Genomic DNA, 15,091 nt, shown 5'->3' with positions numbered 1-15,091 from the left:
AAAATTACTTAATTTTATTAAATATAGGAGTAAATAGTCTAGTAAATACTTTATATTTCACTAAATATTAGATTTTAAATAGATAAGCTATATCTTGTTCTGTAGTTAGGAAATTTGATTTAGAAAAAAGAAATTTGATATCAGGAATCATTTCAATATTATTTACAAAGATATATTTTTGATTTCTATATATTTTAATTAAATCTTCTGAAATAATTAGACCTGTTGGTTTGATATATTCTATTAATGCATCTTCATTTTGAAAAGAAAGAAGAGTTTTTAAAGATGATAATGTAACTTTAAGCCCTTTCCCATTACTATTAGCTGTAGTAAATGTATCTAAATATAAATTTCGAAGATATGTTATTGAAGAAATAATAGCACACTTTCCAAAAAAAGGAAGTTTAGTGATAAGATGTAAGACACGTGTAATATTACCATCTAAAACTTCTTTAGCAATATTTAGAGTAATATTACAAATTGGATGAGATATTAATTCATGTTTCACATAAAAATATAAATAATCCAATATATTTAAAGGTTTTTGACGATTACTTAGTGAAATTAATACAACATAAGATATAATTTCAGACGAAAGTTCATATAATTGAGGATTTTGTTTATAACAAGTATATTTATTAACTTTTAAATATATTTGTAATGCTTGCATTAAGCATAGTCCCAAAAGGAAACGATTCCAATTGAAGCTTGATAAATATATTATTTTATTGCAAGCAAGATATTCAGTTAAAAGATGAAATCTTATAGATTGTACAAGGATTTTAAGAAATTCTATAGAAATACAATGTTGAACTGTGGCATCTTGACGAATTGCTCTTAATCGATTATTTATAAATTCAAATATTTGAGATTTCATTTCATTAGAACCTTTAATTATAACTTTGGGAAATAATTGAATAAGTAGATAATTAGAGACAGACTTTAGAGTGTCAATATCTCTAATATTATTTAGATTAATTGTTGATGTAGATAATCTGATATATTCCTAAATAATAGATGACAGTCTGATTTTAAAAATAAACAAATAAGAATATTTAAAATTTACCTTAACTATAAAGATCATTTCTCCTGGAAAATTATCCTTTTGTTCAAATATACTTAACCTTTTAAGATATATTCTACTTTTTTCTTCTTCTAAAGGGCAGAATTTCGTACATCTTCCAATATATTTCATATTTAGAGACTTATCAAAGTATAAATTAGAGATATTAGTAATAAATACAGTAATTGTACTTTGATTATCACACTTTATGATGTTAACTGCGCCCTAAATTAGTTATTCCCAAACTAATAAATTAATAGTAGAAAAAAAAATCAAATGAGTTATATTTTTGTAAAATTACATGTAAGTTTATATACAATATTAATGATATTTTAATTTATATTTCATTTCATCTTTTTCTCGTTTTTGATTAAATAGATTAATTCATGTCTTTCAGTTTTTTCAACAGTTGCAAAACTTCGTAATACAAAGGTTCCAACAAAATTATCAAGTATAAATAGATTTGTTAAAAAGGACTTTTTAACAGCCTTAGATGATTCACAAACTGTTGTTGATTGTTTGTATTCAGAAGTTCCTGGTGGACTTAGAATCAATAAACAAATTCGAGTGAATAATAAAATCGATTATAATTTGGCATGCTTAATATATAACTTTAACTCTACATACTTTACTTAAAATAAAAATACTAAGATATTCAATAAATATAGTCTTTGATATATATAAACTTCAAAATTACCTAAAATAAAATCTATTAGTTAATATAAACTTAAAATTATCTATATATGATTCAAGTGTCATTGTAATTTGATAATATTAATTCAATCATTCCATCTAATTCTTTAAGTATATTATGCTGTTGAATCTCTAATGTAACTTTATGAATTAATCTTTTCACTGCATCTGTAATTTCGGTAATAGATTTCGATATATCTGAATTTAATGGAAATAATTTTTGCCAATTACTTTCATTTAAAATATGTTGAATTGCTTCAGTAATTATACAATAATGAGAAGGATTACAACGTCCAATACTTCGTGATAACATTTTGAGTATAATTAGTAACTTATCCTTTGATATATCTTTAAATACAATATGAAGAGCTCCTCTAGATGAAAGAGTTTCTAAAACTGTCAAAACATGTAACCAACTTATATTTAATGCTAAATCTAATGCTTTACCATAAGCATATGCTTTAAGAAGACGATCTAGTTGAGTAATCTTCTTTTTTGGTGCATTAATCTTGATATGTGAAATATCAGGTTTTGAATTTCTCCCTCTTCTAAAATATCTTAAAGTACCAGTACGAATTATATTTTTGGTACGTCCATATTTATCTTGTTTTTTTAAATTATTTGATAAAGTTACAGATTTTTGTCTACATATCCAATTTCCATCTTCTAAAGCTATTAAAATATATCTTGCATTTTTTGAAATTGCTACCCCTTGAATTCCACTTAGGAAATGAAAAGAATTCAAAACTTCAAAAGATTTAATATCTAAAAAACTCAAATTACGATCTAAAGAACCAGCAAGAATAATATCTCCATTAATATCTAATGAAGTAACTGTACGACCAAAATTACAAAAATTCATTAATATAGGAGATTGATTTTCTTCTTTATCTTTAATATTCCATAATTTAACAGAGGTACCACCAGCAGAAACTAAAATTCCTGGAGTTATATATTTTAAACATTCTACGGGAGCTTCATGTTTATATTCCTTTATAAATTCTAATTCAAATTTATCCTCAGAAAGTTTATTTAGAGATGAATTTGATATTTTGGTTATACACCATAATCGTATAGTACCATCATAACTACATGTTGCAAAGGTATCTATTGATAAATCTATACTAGAATTATTATTTATTACATCATTATCTAAATTATATTCATAGTCTATAAAAATTATTGATTTAATAATATCATTATGAATATCCTTAATAATAAGTTTATCCCCTGTTGCAATATCCCATACAATTAATTTACCATTAGTAGTACCACCTATAATCTTAGATTTATCTTTAGAAAAAGTAATAGCTGTTAAAGATTCTCCTTCAAAAATAAGACGTCGAAGAGTTGAACGTGTCTGTATATCTATGATATCACATTCTCCTCCTTTAGTAGCTACTGCTATAAGTTTACCATCACTTCTAAAAGAAAAACAATTGATCTCATTTCTAAAATTTCCTAAGTTAATAGGTTTAACTAATTCATCTTTAATAGAATTAATAGAGAATATCTTTATATGGTAACCTGATGCAACTACTAATTTTTCTTCTTGACAAATTACAAAACCTACACCTGAAATTCTCCAATCTTCTTTCTCTCCATAAATAAATTTATATTTATTCTCTTTTGAATATTCAGATTCAAAACTGACATTCACAGAATGTACTTCCAATGGCACAAAATCTCCCATTTTTAATAATAATTTATAAATTATACCAGACTTCACGTATTAAAAGCGGTTAAAACATAGGATGACATTTTTAAGTGGCGCCCTTTTATTAACACACAATGCACACAGTCTAAGATTTAGATTTCCTTTTTTTTTTCTTTCTTTACCTAAAAAAAAGTAAAAACTAGTACCTATAAAGATAATATATGTTTAAAAAATCGTATAAAATTGAATATGTAATTTAGTTAATAAAATATTCTATATATAATATATGGAAAATGCAGTTAAACAATCAATCTAAACCTGTATTCAAATTGGATCTAGAAAAATTGAATGAATATCCAAATATAGATTATATATCAAATTGTAAATCAAAAAGTAGTGAAACAAATTGGGTTGAACGTTTAAAAGAAATTGAAGAAGAAAATGTCAGACTAAGAGAGGTCAATGAACAATTATCTCGTACTCTTAGTATGACTACTAGATCTTTATCCTTTAGAAATAATACTATGAAACCATTATTACTTCAAAATAATACATTTCAAGTTATTCGAACTAATCAATTTAGTTCTTTAACGTCAAGGGATACAATAACAAATCCACTAGCTAAAAATATTAAAGAAACAATAAATAGAGCATTGGGTGAAAGGACTGAAATAGCTTTATCAGTAAATATATATGGTGAAGAATATTACTTAGGATTAGAACCAACATCAAAATCTAATGCTGCTAGAGTAGTTCTACTTAGAACACCATCTTTTTGGAAAATACATAAGCTACCCCAATTTTGGTTAGGATTATCAAATATTGTTTCTTCAGTTATTAACAAGGGTCTTTTAAAAACACTAAGTTATTGGTCATTTTTACCGAATCCCCCTAATTCTACAGAATATGAAAAAGAATGGGAAGCTATAAATTTAAAATATATAGGACCAAATACAAGATTTAAGGGATATTCTCTAATAGCTAATGATGATGGTTTATTTGTTTGTTTACAAAGTAAAGAGGATTCTTATGAAACTGTATTTTATTCTAATAAATTACATAAACAAAATCTTACTTTGTTTAACAATAACATGGAAGATTATACTGAATCATTCCTTAATTTACTTCATGCTAGTACTCAACAATATCTAAATCTAGACCCTCGTGGAAATTATCGTCAAGGTATATCAATAAAACTTTCTGATAATAATAAAAATCAACTTTTATTTAAAGAAATAACTACAGATACAGTTTTAACTACACAACTAATGCAACAATCAACTAATTATACATCTTTAGAATCTGAACTAAGTACCTATAAAGAAATTAATTCTTATAACTTTAATAAAGATAAAGATATTTATACAACTAAAACTACTAGAACTGTAGAACCTTGTTCTTCAATTGGGGAAGTGAAATCAAATTATAATTTAATTTTAGGTTCATCACTATTACCTAAAAGTAATAATATTGATCATGGGACTCCAAAATCTTTAAGTGATAATAATCCATATTCTTTATATTCAGAAAATAATTCTATTATGGCTCCAATAGATAATAATTTGCATACAAATATTTATCCTCAAACAATTAAGGAATCAAGCCCAATATGTTCTCCTAGAATCCGTGCTCATAATGTACTTCCTTCACAACATTCTTTAGTATCAGATTATCATGAAGTTCCTCTTAATAGAAGGTTGAATATAGTTTATGTCCCATCGACTACTCCAGTACTTGTACATGATTTAGTAGATTCAGAAGATGATTTTGAATCAGTAAGTAGCACAGATAGACGCCAAATTAGTGATGTAGAGCTTGAATATTTTGAATATAGTAATCAATATACTTCTGAGGTTAAATTTGGTTCATTAAATTAAATTTTAAATTTATACAAAATTATATAGTAAATTTTTATTTTAATTAAACAATTAAATTAATATATATATATAATATAATATTAAAAAATCAAACATTGTACATAATTAAAATTTTCTTGATTCTTCAAATATTATATTTTATTATTTAGAATATATTCATCTTACAATCTTCTAATTTAATCAATAAACCTTAGATTATATCTATTCAATATAAAATTATTTTCAAATTTTAGTTTATTACCACTATTTATATTTATTGTATATTATCCATATAATTTACATAACCAATTATATAGTGATATTAAATCATCTTTTTCTAACTGATCACTATATCTAAAATCTCTTTCAAGTGTATATATTACAAAACTCTTAATATGAAAAACCATCTGTCTTAATGTCTGAATCATGCACATCCGTCTCCCGATAATCTTTAAAAGTAGTATAGCACGAGAAATTTCCAATGACAAAATGGAATCAAGTAGAGTTTTTTGTAAAACAGATATCCTTAATCTATCAATATCTTTTACAGAACCTGAAATTCAGCCATAAATAAGATATAAAAATAAATGAAATATAGATGCTAAATTACTAACATACATGTGCTTCTATAATTTAGGCATAACTTCTTTAAATTACTTAAGGGCTCATTATAAATATTTCGACTATATGGTAGATCATTTTCGCTATTTTTTGACATTTTTGTTTACTTTAAGAAATGGCGGAGTTCTTTCTTTTTCGTTTTCTTAAAAAAGAAAAATGTCTAATTTTGTGTTAGGCGGCTAAAACATGCAAATAATTAATTTTGGGTACTAAAGTCTCTTTATTCTTAATTTATTGTTAATTATTTAAATAGGATAATATTAGGTAATTAGTCCATAAAAATTACTATGAATTAAGTATCAGGTATGTATTACTTATTTTAACAAAATTATACTCATTTGAATATTTTTGTAGTTTTTTTTTTTTTAAGAAATTGCAACTATTCAAAAATTTTTGAATATTTTAAATAAAATTCTATTAATTATAGAAATATACTTTTTTTAGATATCCTTATTACTTGTTAATTATTTATTCAAGTCTTTAATAGTAGCAAAATATGTAATGTGAATGATGGTACTCAAAAATATACAAGATAGAGCTTCTTAGAAAATTCCAAATAACTTGGAAAATCTCTAATAAGACTACATAGTAAACAGAAGATAATTAAGTTTTAAGAAATCACTTTATAAATTATAAAAAAAAAAAAAAGTAGATAATGGATTTTAACTATTTATAAATGAAATTTGACTAAAAGATTTTAATGTTTATAAAATAATTTAAATTAAGAATCCAAATTAAAAAAATGAATAATATCAATTATTAGAAAAAAAATGTAAGATGATATTTTATCTGTAACTTATTAAGGAAGTTTTGATAATTTAATCAGCTATAATATTAGTAACTATAAATTCAAGAATTGACCTATAATAAGACTGAATTAGTATGCATTATAATTTTATGTTACTTCAAATAATTAATTTAATTAAAAAGATTTAGAGAAATTAAAATATTAAATTATATTTTATGTATTTGAAACATTAAGACTAATTTATTTGTATCTTTAGTATAACAATATATTCTGTAACTTATATACCAATAATAATAAGTAGAAATTTTTAAAATTAATATTACAGTGTTAAATATTTCAGAACTAAATATTAACTAATAATCTGTTTACAAAATATAGAAAAGAAGAAAAAGTTAATATTTTTATTTTTATCTAATTAATATTATCTTGTTGACTAAAAATTGAGTGAAATTTTAATAATTGATATTTACATTTCTATTAATAAGTAGTCAATATCCTATAATTAAAAAAAATCTAAAGTTAATAGTTTTAACATTATGAATAGAACCATGTTAGATCTAATTTTAAAATAAATATAAATTCATGAATAGCTAAAATAATAAACTTGTAAAGGTGAAAATTTTGATTGCAATACTAGCTGAAGAAAAGTGAATTCAATATTAATATTTTAGAAATGTTTAACTAGATTTAATTCTAAAAAAATCTTTATATTTTAATAATTAGTTATAATAATAATAATAAATATTTGAAATATTTAACATTTTATTATAGTTTCTAGAAATAAATTATATAACATTAAAATTCTACTAAGAAGTTATTTAGAATTTTTACTATTTTAAATAAATATTATATATTATATAGAACTCAAAAAAGTATTTATTGAAGCAATTTCTAAGATATTTAATAATTGATGTTAATACAAATGAAGATAAATAAATATTTAAATTCATAAAATAAAATAACAATTCTAACAATGGAATTTCAGCATAATATAAGATGTTTTGAATTAAGAATATAAAGTATATTCTTAGTATAATTTATAATTGAACTTAGTGTATTCTATTGAAATATTAATTAACCAATATTAAAATATTCACTCATTATATACTAAGTCTATTATATTAAGAATACTTTAATTAAAATGTGAATTTTATATATATTAAAAGTATGAGTTTATTAATATTATATTTAATAATTAAAATTTATTAATTCATAAACAACTAGCATTAATTTAACGTGATAATATTGCATCAACAATACTATCTACTGTTGAAAATTGGTGCATTAATATGGTATGGGGAATTTCCAATGATTTCATATTCTTTGAATTTCCATTAATTTTTAAAATAAAATCAATAGCTAAGAGACCCAAATTTTTGGAGATAATTTCAGCCTTAGCTGGAGAAAATGTATTTAATAGTCTTTTATTTATTAATCTAATAACATCATCTATTTCAATTTTCCCAATATCAAAAATAATCATATCTCTAATTCTATTCCATACAGGTTCTAGATGTATCTTGAAAAGTTTAAATCTAGATTCTAAATTCCATTCAGAAGATTTGGGTAATTTTAATAATTTAGAAAATCTATAAGGCTATAAAAGAAATATTAAAATATTGGGTGCATATGTCAAAAAGTGACTACATCAGACAAATGCCTCGAGTGTAATCAACACCAAGAATATTTAGGTGTAAATCGAAATATAAAACATTGAAAATATCAAGAGATAACTTAAAACAAGTCATATCTTGTTTCTCTAATGTAGTTTATTCGATATTCATACTCGTCATCTTGTATCATCATATGCAAAATGTTACTTACCTGAAATACATAAGGATCTATCTTATGGGGTAAACTAGTTGTCCCAATAACAAGGATTTTCGATCCTAACCATTTATTACATCTAGATAATGAGTCCAAAAGATAAATAAATGAAGATCTTAAATCTAAGTAATGTAAATCTGTACTTAAAAGAATATCTATATCTTCAAAAAGTAAAGTAATTCGGTTATAATTTTGAGCACCTTGTATTAATTCTTCAATAGCTTCTTCAGTACCTCCTAACCTTTTGTTAAATATATCTGCTGTATTAATAATTATCAGATCTGACTTTAGTTCTTCAGCTAAGCATTTCGTCAAAAATGTCTTACCTAAAATTAAAAGAATAATAAATTAGATTAGATTATATATATAAAGTATCAGATATTTGTACAAGGCTCAAAAAACTTCATCATAGAATCTTCAGGCCTATCATTCGGAAAAAAACATCATCTACTTTATATGTAATCAATATTTAACTTACCACTTCCCTTATCACCAGATATAACAAAGCCAATAATTCCCTTAAATACAACAGGTAAATTATAGAATTCCTTATTAAATCCTAATGAATAAATTTCATTCTTTATATCTTTTATAATTTCTTGAAATCCTATAACCTTATCTAAACCTGTAAAATTATTATCTTCAAAAACTCTATTTTTTAGATATTGTATGATTGAGAAGCTTCTAGAAAGTTCACGTGTTAAGTCAGGAGTAATATATTTAAAACATAAAATAAAATATTTTCTAAGTTTAACAGATATAGCTTCTAAAGGACATATAATATCTTCATCTTCAGAGGTAAAGATAAGATTTCCAGAGCACACAATGCGAGAAGTATTTGAACTTGAAATTAAATCTTGAATTCTCATTGAATTTATTTCATTACATAATAAATTAATATCTCCAGTTGTAAAAAATTTCAAAAAGTCTTCAAATTCCACTATTATATCTTTTAATATCTGAACTCTATTATCATTATCTTGAAATTGGAACTTCTTAGCTAATTGATAAATGAGAATTTCTTTATTATAAGAGAAATTATCAAATTGTAAATTTGAAAAATTAATTAAAGAAAACATATTCATATAATTTCTCATTAACATGGACAATTTTTCTGATTCATATCTGTTAAATATTTCATTTCCATATATAAACTCATCAAGAAAAGTTTCAGGAACATAACTATTTTTAGGATTCTTAATAATATCATACTCTCCAAGGATTATTATAGGAAGTTTATCAATGCTTACATTATAAATAAAATTTCCAATTACATATGATATTAATAATGGAGTTGCAATTCCAGCAAATGTATAGACTTGGCCTCCATTTACATATAAATCATATGTCTCTATTAAAGCTGTAAAATTTATCAAATTAACAAAGCTTATAGGGCAGAAAAAATCGTGATTCTCAAAATTTTTACAAAATAAGATTTTAGTTTTTATATCTAAAGTTACAGTAATAATAGATTTCAATATTCCTTCCAAAGATATATCAGATAACCCATCAAAATTACTCATCAATATAGGTTTACTTCCATTTAGAAAATTTAATAGATCTATTGAAAAACACCTATCAACATTATCAAGAGAATTTACAAATAATTCCTTGTTACATGTATTTATAAGAGATTTTATAAAATGTGATTTACCTGAACCTTTATATCCTTGTATAATATAATAGTTAGATATAGCATCAAATGATATAATTTTCAAAAAGTTGTCAACATATTTCAATTGATTATAAATAACCATAGTGCTAGAAAGATAAATTTGCAGTAAATTTGCTGATATTATCTCAAATACTTCATTAATCAAATGATCTTTACCAATAAAGACTTTTTGGAATTCCGACTTCCATTCCCTAAGAAAAGTACCCAATTTTAAATGTAAAGAGGAATCATATACTCTATTTAAATCGTATCTAAGATTCTTCATAGATTATCACGAATAAATTAATAAATAATAGAGTTGTATGATTATTGGCTAATTAAAATATTACATTAAGACATAGTCACTATTCAATAGAATCACATTAAATATACCAAAATAGTTTATAAATAAAATCTTAAAACAAATATTTATGTCTTATATATACAACACACGTTTCATATAAAAAGTATTACTTCCATTCTTTGTAGTATTAAATGTTGTCTATAACTAGTTACAATCTGTCTTATATAATTATTGGCGCTACATAATAGGCGGTACTATGATGAGACTCTAGTTTTGGGGTTTAGTATCTTTTTGATAACATAAGATGCTGAGAAAGAAATGGTATATAATATTAATAAGGATTCTTATATAATAGTTTGGAACTATCTAGTATATTACACAATATAGTAAAATCTTAACATTGTAATATATAAGAGATTCATGGGTTTATAAATCTACCCAATATATATTGTTAATTTCCTCTAATCATACAATAATTACTTAAATGTCTTTTAAATAACTAATAAGAGATAGATTAATTAATAAATAATAAATATTACATATAATAAATTAATTATCATTGGGACTTTTCACTTTGCTTTGATTAAAGTATAATACAACTATATATCTAAATATTAAAGTACAATAAAAAAGTATAAATCTTACAAATTAATTAGAATAAATATTCCTTATTATAATACTTACCTCCCAGCAACTTGAAATCCAGAAAGGTGTTCCAGTGCATTTTTCGCATCATAAATATCATCATAAACAACAAAAGCTGTTCCCCTAGTAGATAAACTTGTTCCTCTGTAAATAATTCCGATTTGTCATGATTTATAAAAAAAATCGGCTAATTATATATAAATAATACAACTAACCTTCTAATTTGCTTTATAGTTCCATATTTTCCAAATATATCATATAATTCATCTGCAGTTATTTTATATGGAAGTTGTCTAAAAAGAATATAATAAATGATGGTTATATAAGTGATTTCACTACTTTTATTTAAATAAATTACCTAATATATAGAATCCTACTAACTTCTGGGGATATTCTTGTTATTTTCGAATCATTTTTGAGCATTTTTCCTTTTAAATAAAAGTAATAAAGTTATTCGTAATTGTTAAGGCGCCTATAATGAGACGTCTTAAAATTTTATTGCATGCATGCATTATCTTTTTAAATAAATAAAGAGAAAAGTTGTTTCAGTATAATAATTATTATACTAACAAATAAAATTTCAGAATAATTAATATTGTAATTACTTTAGGATTTGAAATAGGTTATATAATCTTAGAATTTTGTATCTTCAATAAGGAGATAGTAAATTTGAGATTAAAAGGGCTAGATATAATAGTATACAAAATCAAGAAGAATATATATCAGATACTTATACTTATTGGTACTTGAGTTATTTTAATAAATTGCAAGTGGAGATGTTGCAATTACAACTAAGATAAAGCGCTTTAATTGCACACTATATTTTGAGCTAGAATGTTTGCGCGCCTTTAGGGAAAATTATATTAAATACGGAATGTCGCACTATCGATCTTCTCCTTCTATATTTTCGTCGATCTATGGCAAGGAACAATGGTAATATGACTGTTGAACTCATGGAGAATCTAGGATCAGCAGAAGAGGGGGGTTCTAATTGGGAAGAGAAGCTTGAGCCTTGTGATAATTTAAAAAATAGCAAATGTACTAAAGATAGATTAAAGGACCTAATAACCCCAATAGTTTCTACGTTGAAACCTTCATTGACAAATGAATTTCTATATCCTTTTTCTCTTACTTTTAGAAGTGAAATGCTCGAAAGGAATTTTCTCACTGGATTACGTAAAAGAATGGAAACTGGAGTATTTTGGATAGGTATTTTGGCTTTAATTTTGACAATAATAGATATAATATTAGGGATTTATCATTTGCAGATATCAGGGGCAACTAGGAGATCTTTAACAGTATATTTTGCAGTTACGGGTACTGTGGCAGGATTTGCTTTATTATTAATAGCATCCTATTTTATGAATTTTCTCACTCGAAATATAGAACTTCTATTCACTTTCACTTCTATCATAGCAACTATTTTAAATATTATTTCTAGCAATCTATTAATAGAAATTAGTCCTGAAGTAGAGAAGAGTTATGATCCTACTGTTCATCATTCAAGATCTCTTGTAGTAATAACATTTATCTGTATGCTCCACTTTTTACTTCCAACCTCTTTTCTTCCAATTTTACTCTATGTAACTTTTAGTATTGGAAGCTATATTATATTGGTTCCATCAATTTTACAACCTATACCAAATGAGCCAGTATATATATCAACAATTATATATCTTATTATATTTTCTTTAGTATGTATAATAGCAAAGCGTTTGAATGTTATATCAGCTAAGAAAGATTTTTATAATATGAATTTAATCAAAACTGAAATTCAAATTCTTGAGAAATCTATAAATCAAGCTCCTAAATCTACAGTAATTGAAGGTACCTTAGCTAAGATTAATAAGGTTCAGCTTTTTTTACGCTATCTTAATACAACTAAGGTAAAAGGTATAAATAAGAAGATGTTACATGAAACAATGAGTGAATTAACTGCAGCCCAAGTAAATCTTAGTAGAACAGAGGATATATATGCAGTTGATCCAGCTTCAATTTTTATGCCTGCACAATCCCAGATAAATATCGCATCATCACCTTTTTCTTTGAAAAGTAAATTAACATTGAGTAAATCTTTATCATCAAAACCATATGTAATGGGGTCATCAGATTCTAGAAATATACGGTCAGGGAACTTATCACCTCCTGTTACTACGAAATCTGAAACAAATTTACAAGACAGTATTAGTATTCCAATTAATTCTCAAACTCCTCAAGGAGCAAGTGGATTACTTTCTCCTATGAATTTTAGTAATGATAATAATATAATGCCTGATAGCTTGCGTCGAAATACAGAATCAAGGATGGGAAGTGGTGGTATTCCAGGTCCTTCACGTCGTAGACTTTCTATGATGATTGCAGGTGTAGGTGAAAACTCTTCTTCCTTGATTGATCCGTCAGCTGAGAGAGTCCGTGAGTATATAACTGCTGAATTTACGAAATCTTCAGTTTCCAGGCGTGAAGGTATTTATTCATCAAGAATATTTGGTGATAAAGAGCCTGGTTTAGTTAGGGATTTAGATATAACATCTTGTATATCTGATAAGAGCCCGAGAAATAACTTAATAGGTGAAAATATTATAAAAGATACTTCACAAAAATGTTTATCTCCAAGGGATATAAAAATATCTTCAGAATCATCTCCTAATAAATGGAGAATGGCTCTTAAAGAGAAACGTAAGATAGCTCAGTATACTACAATGGCTACCGCGAAACTTTTATCACTTAGAGACTCTTCTGGAACTGTTAAGAATATTTGTTCTAAACTCTTTAATGGTGTCGAAAATGCATGTGATTTTATACTTCCTGAAAAACCTAGTAGAGTAAAAAACACTTTATATGAGGATATTGAAAAGGCTTTACAATTAATGGAGGTTCAATATGGGTCTGACTGGGACTTAGATATGTGGAATTTAAAAGCTCTTACATATGGGAATTGTTTAACTGTAGCAGGGTTATTCATGATATTTGTCATTATTGCAGAAGAAAGAAATTCTCTCCTTAGAAATGACACTTCTACCCTTCCTAGAGGTATTGCAGCAGCCCATCCTTCATCTATTACTGCTCCTTCTAGGCTCATTAAAGATATATCTAAATTTGCTGTATTTATTAGAGAGGTAAATATTCGATATCTCAATAATAAATATCATAATGAACTTCATGGAACTAATGTCTGTCATCATACGGTATGTCTAACAAAAGCTACAGGCCTATGGAATCATTTAGATACTGTTGAACGTTTGGCTATAGTAATAGCGGCATTAGGTCATGATGTTGGTCATGTAGGACGTACAAGCAGTTTTTTAGTAAATTCAAGGCATATGTTGGCTATTAATTATAATGATAGATCAGTTCTGGAGATGTTCCATGCTTCCCTAACATTTCGTATAATCTACTATTATGATGGAGGAGCTGCAGATTTTATACAAAGTTGGGATGCAGATGTGCATAGAGATTTTAGAAGAATGGTTATAGAATTTATTTTGGAAACAGATATGCACCGGCATTTTGAATGCGTATCTAGGTTTAGAGTTCGTAGACAAGCTTCTGATTGGGATCCTTATGGTGATGTTCAGGATCGCTTAATGCTTGCTAGGACTTGTTTGAAAGCAGCTGATATTGGACATGGAGCTCTTGAATGGGCACAACATTATAAGTGGTGTCGTGCAGTTATCGAAGAGTTTTTTATCCAAGGAGATGAAGAAAAAGCTCTTGCATTACCTATATCACCAATTTGTGATAGGGAATCTACAGATGTTCCAAAGTCTCAAGTGGGATTTTTGAACTTTGTATGTTTACCACTATTTCAGGAGCTTTGCTATGCTGACGTTGATGGGGGCGTTAGAAAGTGCATTGGTCGAATTTTGGAAAATATTAATTATTGGGAAGATATGGCTGAAGCAGAAATTCAATGGGATAGTGATGAGGCTGTATCTCTAAGCCCAAATAGTCGTAATGTTTAATATAGCATCACACTCTTTAAGATTAAATTTTTACAAATATAATAAATTATATTTTAACAAA

The 15,091-nt window shown here is 25.4% G+C and overlaps 8 protein-coding genes across 8 annotated transcripts, besides 20 other annotated features; 3 read left to right on the top strand and 5 right to left on the bottom strand.

Annotated features, from left to right (window-relative positions):
• Positions 1-67: 67 nt before the first annotated feature.
• CMU_001260 (uncharacterized protein) lies at positions 68-1,195 on the bottom strand (the record flags this gene model as incomplete). The annotated part of the gene is made up of 2 exons (XM_002141568.1): positions 68-1,006; positions 1,067-1,195. 2 exons carry the CDS (start codon positions 1,193-1,195, stop codon positions 68-70), a joined length of 1,068 nt encoding a protein of 355 aa, XP_002141604.1.
• Positions 155-204: a sequence feature (AT_rich).
• Positions 1,029-1,065: a sequence feature (AT_rich).
• Positions 1,196-1,339: 144 nt separating the features above from the next.
• CMU_001250 (uncharacterized protein) lies at positions 1,340-1,699 on the top strand (the record flags this gene model as incomplete). The annotated part of the gene is made up of 2 exons (XM_002141567.1): positions 1,340-1,366; positions 1,442-1,699. The coding sequence occupies 2 exons, from the start codon at positions 1,340-1,342 to the stop codon at positions 1,697-1,699; spliced, it is 285 nt and encodes a 94-aa protein (XP_002141603.1).
• Positions 1,372-1,408: a sequence feature (AT_rich).
• Positions 1,700-1,811: 112 nt separating the features above from the next.
• CMU_001240 (uncharacterized protein) lies at positions 1,812-3,449 on the bottom strand (the record flags this gene model as incomplete). Its single annotated transcript, XM_002141566.1, has 1 exon — positions 1,812-3,449. One exon carries the CDS (start codon positions 3,447-3,449, stop codon positions 1,812-1,814), a length of 1,638 nt encoding a protein of 545 aa, XP_002141602.1.
• Positions 3,360-3,380: a sequence feature (AT_rich).
• Positions 3,448-3,474: a sequence feature (AT_rich).
• Positions 3,475-3,627: 153 nt separating this feature from the next.
• Positions 3,628-3,701: a sequence feature (AT_rich).
• Positions 3,702-3,706: 5 nt separating this feature from the next.
• On the top strand, positions 3,707-5,290 carry CMU_001230 (uncharacterized protein; the record flags this gene model as incomplete). The annotated part of the gene is made up of 1 exon (XM_002141565.1): positions 3,707-5,290. One exon carries the CDS (start codon positions 3,707-3,709, stop codon positions 5,288-5,290), a length of 1,584 nt encoding a protein of 527 aa, XP_002141601.1.
• Positions 5,281-5,447: a sequence feature (AT_rich).
• A 106-nt stretch (positions 5,448-5,553) lies between these two features.
• On the bottom strand, positions 5,554-5,987 carry CMU_001220 (uncharacterized protein; the record flags this gene model as incomplete). The annotated part of the gene is made up of 2 exons (XM_002141564.1): positions 5,554-5,822; positions 5,888-5,987. 2 exons carry the CDS (start codon positions 5,985-5,987, stop codon positions 5,554-5,556), a joined length of 369 nt encoding a protein of 122 aa, XP_002141600.1.
• A 288-nt stretch (positions 5,988-6,275) lies between these two features.
• Positions 6,276-6,333: a sequence feature (AT_rich).
• A 179-nt stretch (positions 6,334-6,512) lies between these two features.
• Positions 6,513-6,662: a sequence feature (AT_rich).
• Positions 6,663-6,797: 135 nt separating this feature from the next.
• Positions 6,798-6,855: a sequence feature (AT_rich).
• Positions 6,856-6,924: 69 nt separating this feature from the next.
• Positions 6,925-6,960: a sequence feature (AT_rich).
• Positions 6,961-7,030: 70 nt separating this feature from the next.
• Positions 7,031-7,063: a sequence feature (AT_rich).
• A 133-nt stretch (positions 7,064-7,196) lies between these two features.
• Positions 7,197-7,219: a sequence feature (AT_rich).
• A 74-nt stretch (positions 7,220-7,293) lies between these two features.
• Positions 7,294-7,498: a sequence feature (AT_rich).
• A 68-nt stretch (positions 7,499-7,566) lies between these two features.
• Positions 7,567-7,600: a sequence feature (AT_rich).
• Positions 7,601-7,752: 152 nt separating this feature from the next.
• Positions 7,753-7,849: a sequence feature (AT_rich).
• Positions 7,850-7,869: 20 nt separating this feature from the next.
• On the bottom strand, positions 7,870-10,405 carry CMU_001210 (ATPase, AAA family protein; the record flags this gene model as incomplete). Its single annotated transcript, XM_002141563.1, has 3 exons — positions 7,870-8,235; positions 8,463-8,791; positions 8,944-10,405. The coding sequence occupies 3 exons, from the start codon at positions 10,403-10,405 to the stop codon at positions 7,870-7,872; spliced, it is 2,157 nt and encodes a 718-aa protein (XP_002141599.1).
• Positions 8,793-8,836: a sequence feature (AT_rich).
• Positions 9,178-9,209: a sequence feature (AT_rich).
• A 531-nt stretch (positions 10,406-10,936) lies between the features above and the next one.
• Positions 10,937-10,980: a sequence feature (AT_rich).
• CMU_001200 (RNA recognition motif. family protein) lies at positions 10,948-11,491 on the bottom strand (the record flags this gene model as incomplete). Its single annotated transcript, XM_002141562.1, has 4 exons — positions 10,948-11,030; positions 11,108-11,212; positions 11,284-11,361; positions 11,427-11,491. The coding sequence occupies 4 exons, from the start codon at positions 11,489-11,491 to the stop codon at positions 10,973-10,975; spliced, it is 306 nt and encodes a 101-aa protein (XP_002141598.1). The 3' UTR covers positions 10,948-10,972.
• Positions 11,492-11,985: 494 nt separating this feature from the next.
• CMU_001190 (3', 5'-cyclic nucleotide phosphodiesterase domain-containing protein) lies at positions 11,986-15,030 on the top strand (the record flags this gene model as incomplete). The annotated part of the gene is made up of 1 exon (XM_002141561.1): positions 11,986-15,030. One exon carries the CDS (start codon positions 11,986-11,988, stop codon positions 15,028-15,030), a length of 3,045 nt encoding a protein of 1,014 aa, XP_002141597.1.
• A 21-nt stretch (positions 15,031-15,051) lies between these two features.
• Positions 15,052-15,091: part of a sequence feature (AT_rich) that runs on past the window's edge.

This window comes from Cryptosporidium muris, genomic scaffold (assembly GCF_000006515.1).
Source record: "Cryptosporidium muris RN66 scf_1106632373461 genomic scaffold, whole genome shotgun sequence".
Taxonomy (NCBI): domain Eukaryota; phylum Apicomplexa; class Conoidasida; order Eucoccidiorida; family Cryptosporidiidae; genus Cryptosporidium; species Cryptosporidium muris.
This window is presented reverse-complemented; position numbering and strand designations above follow the sequence as displayed.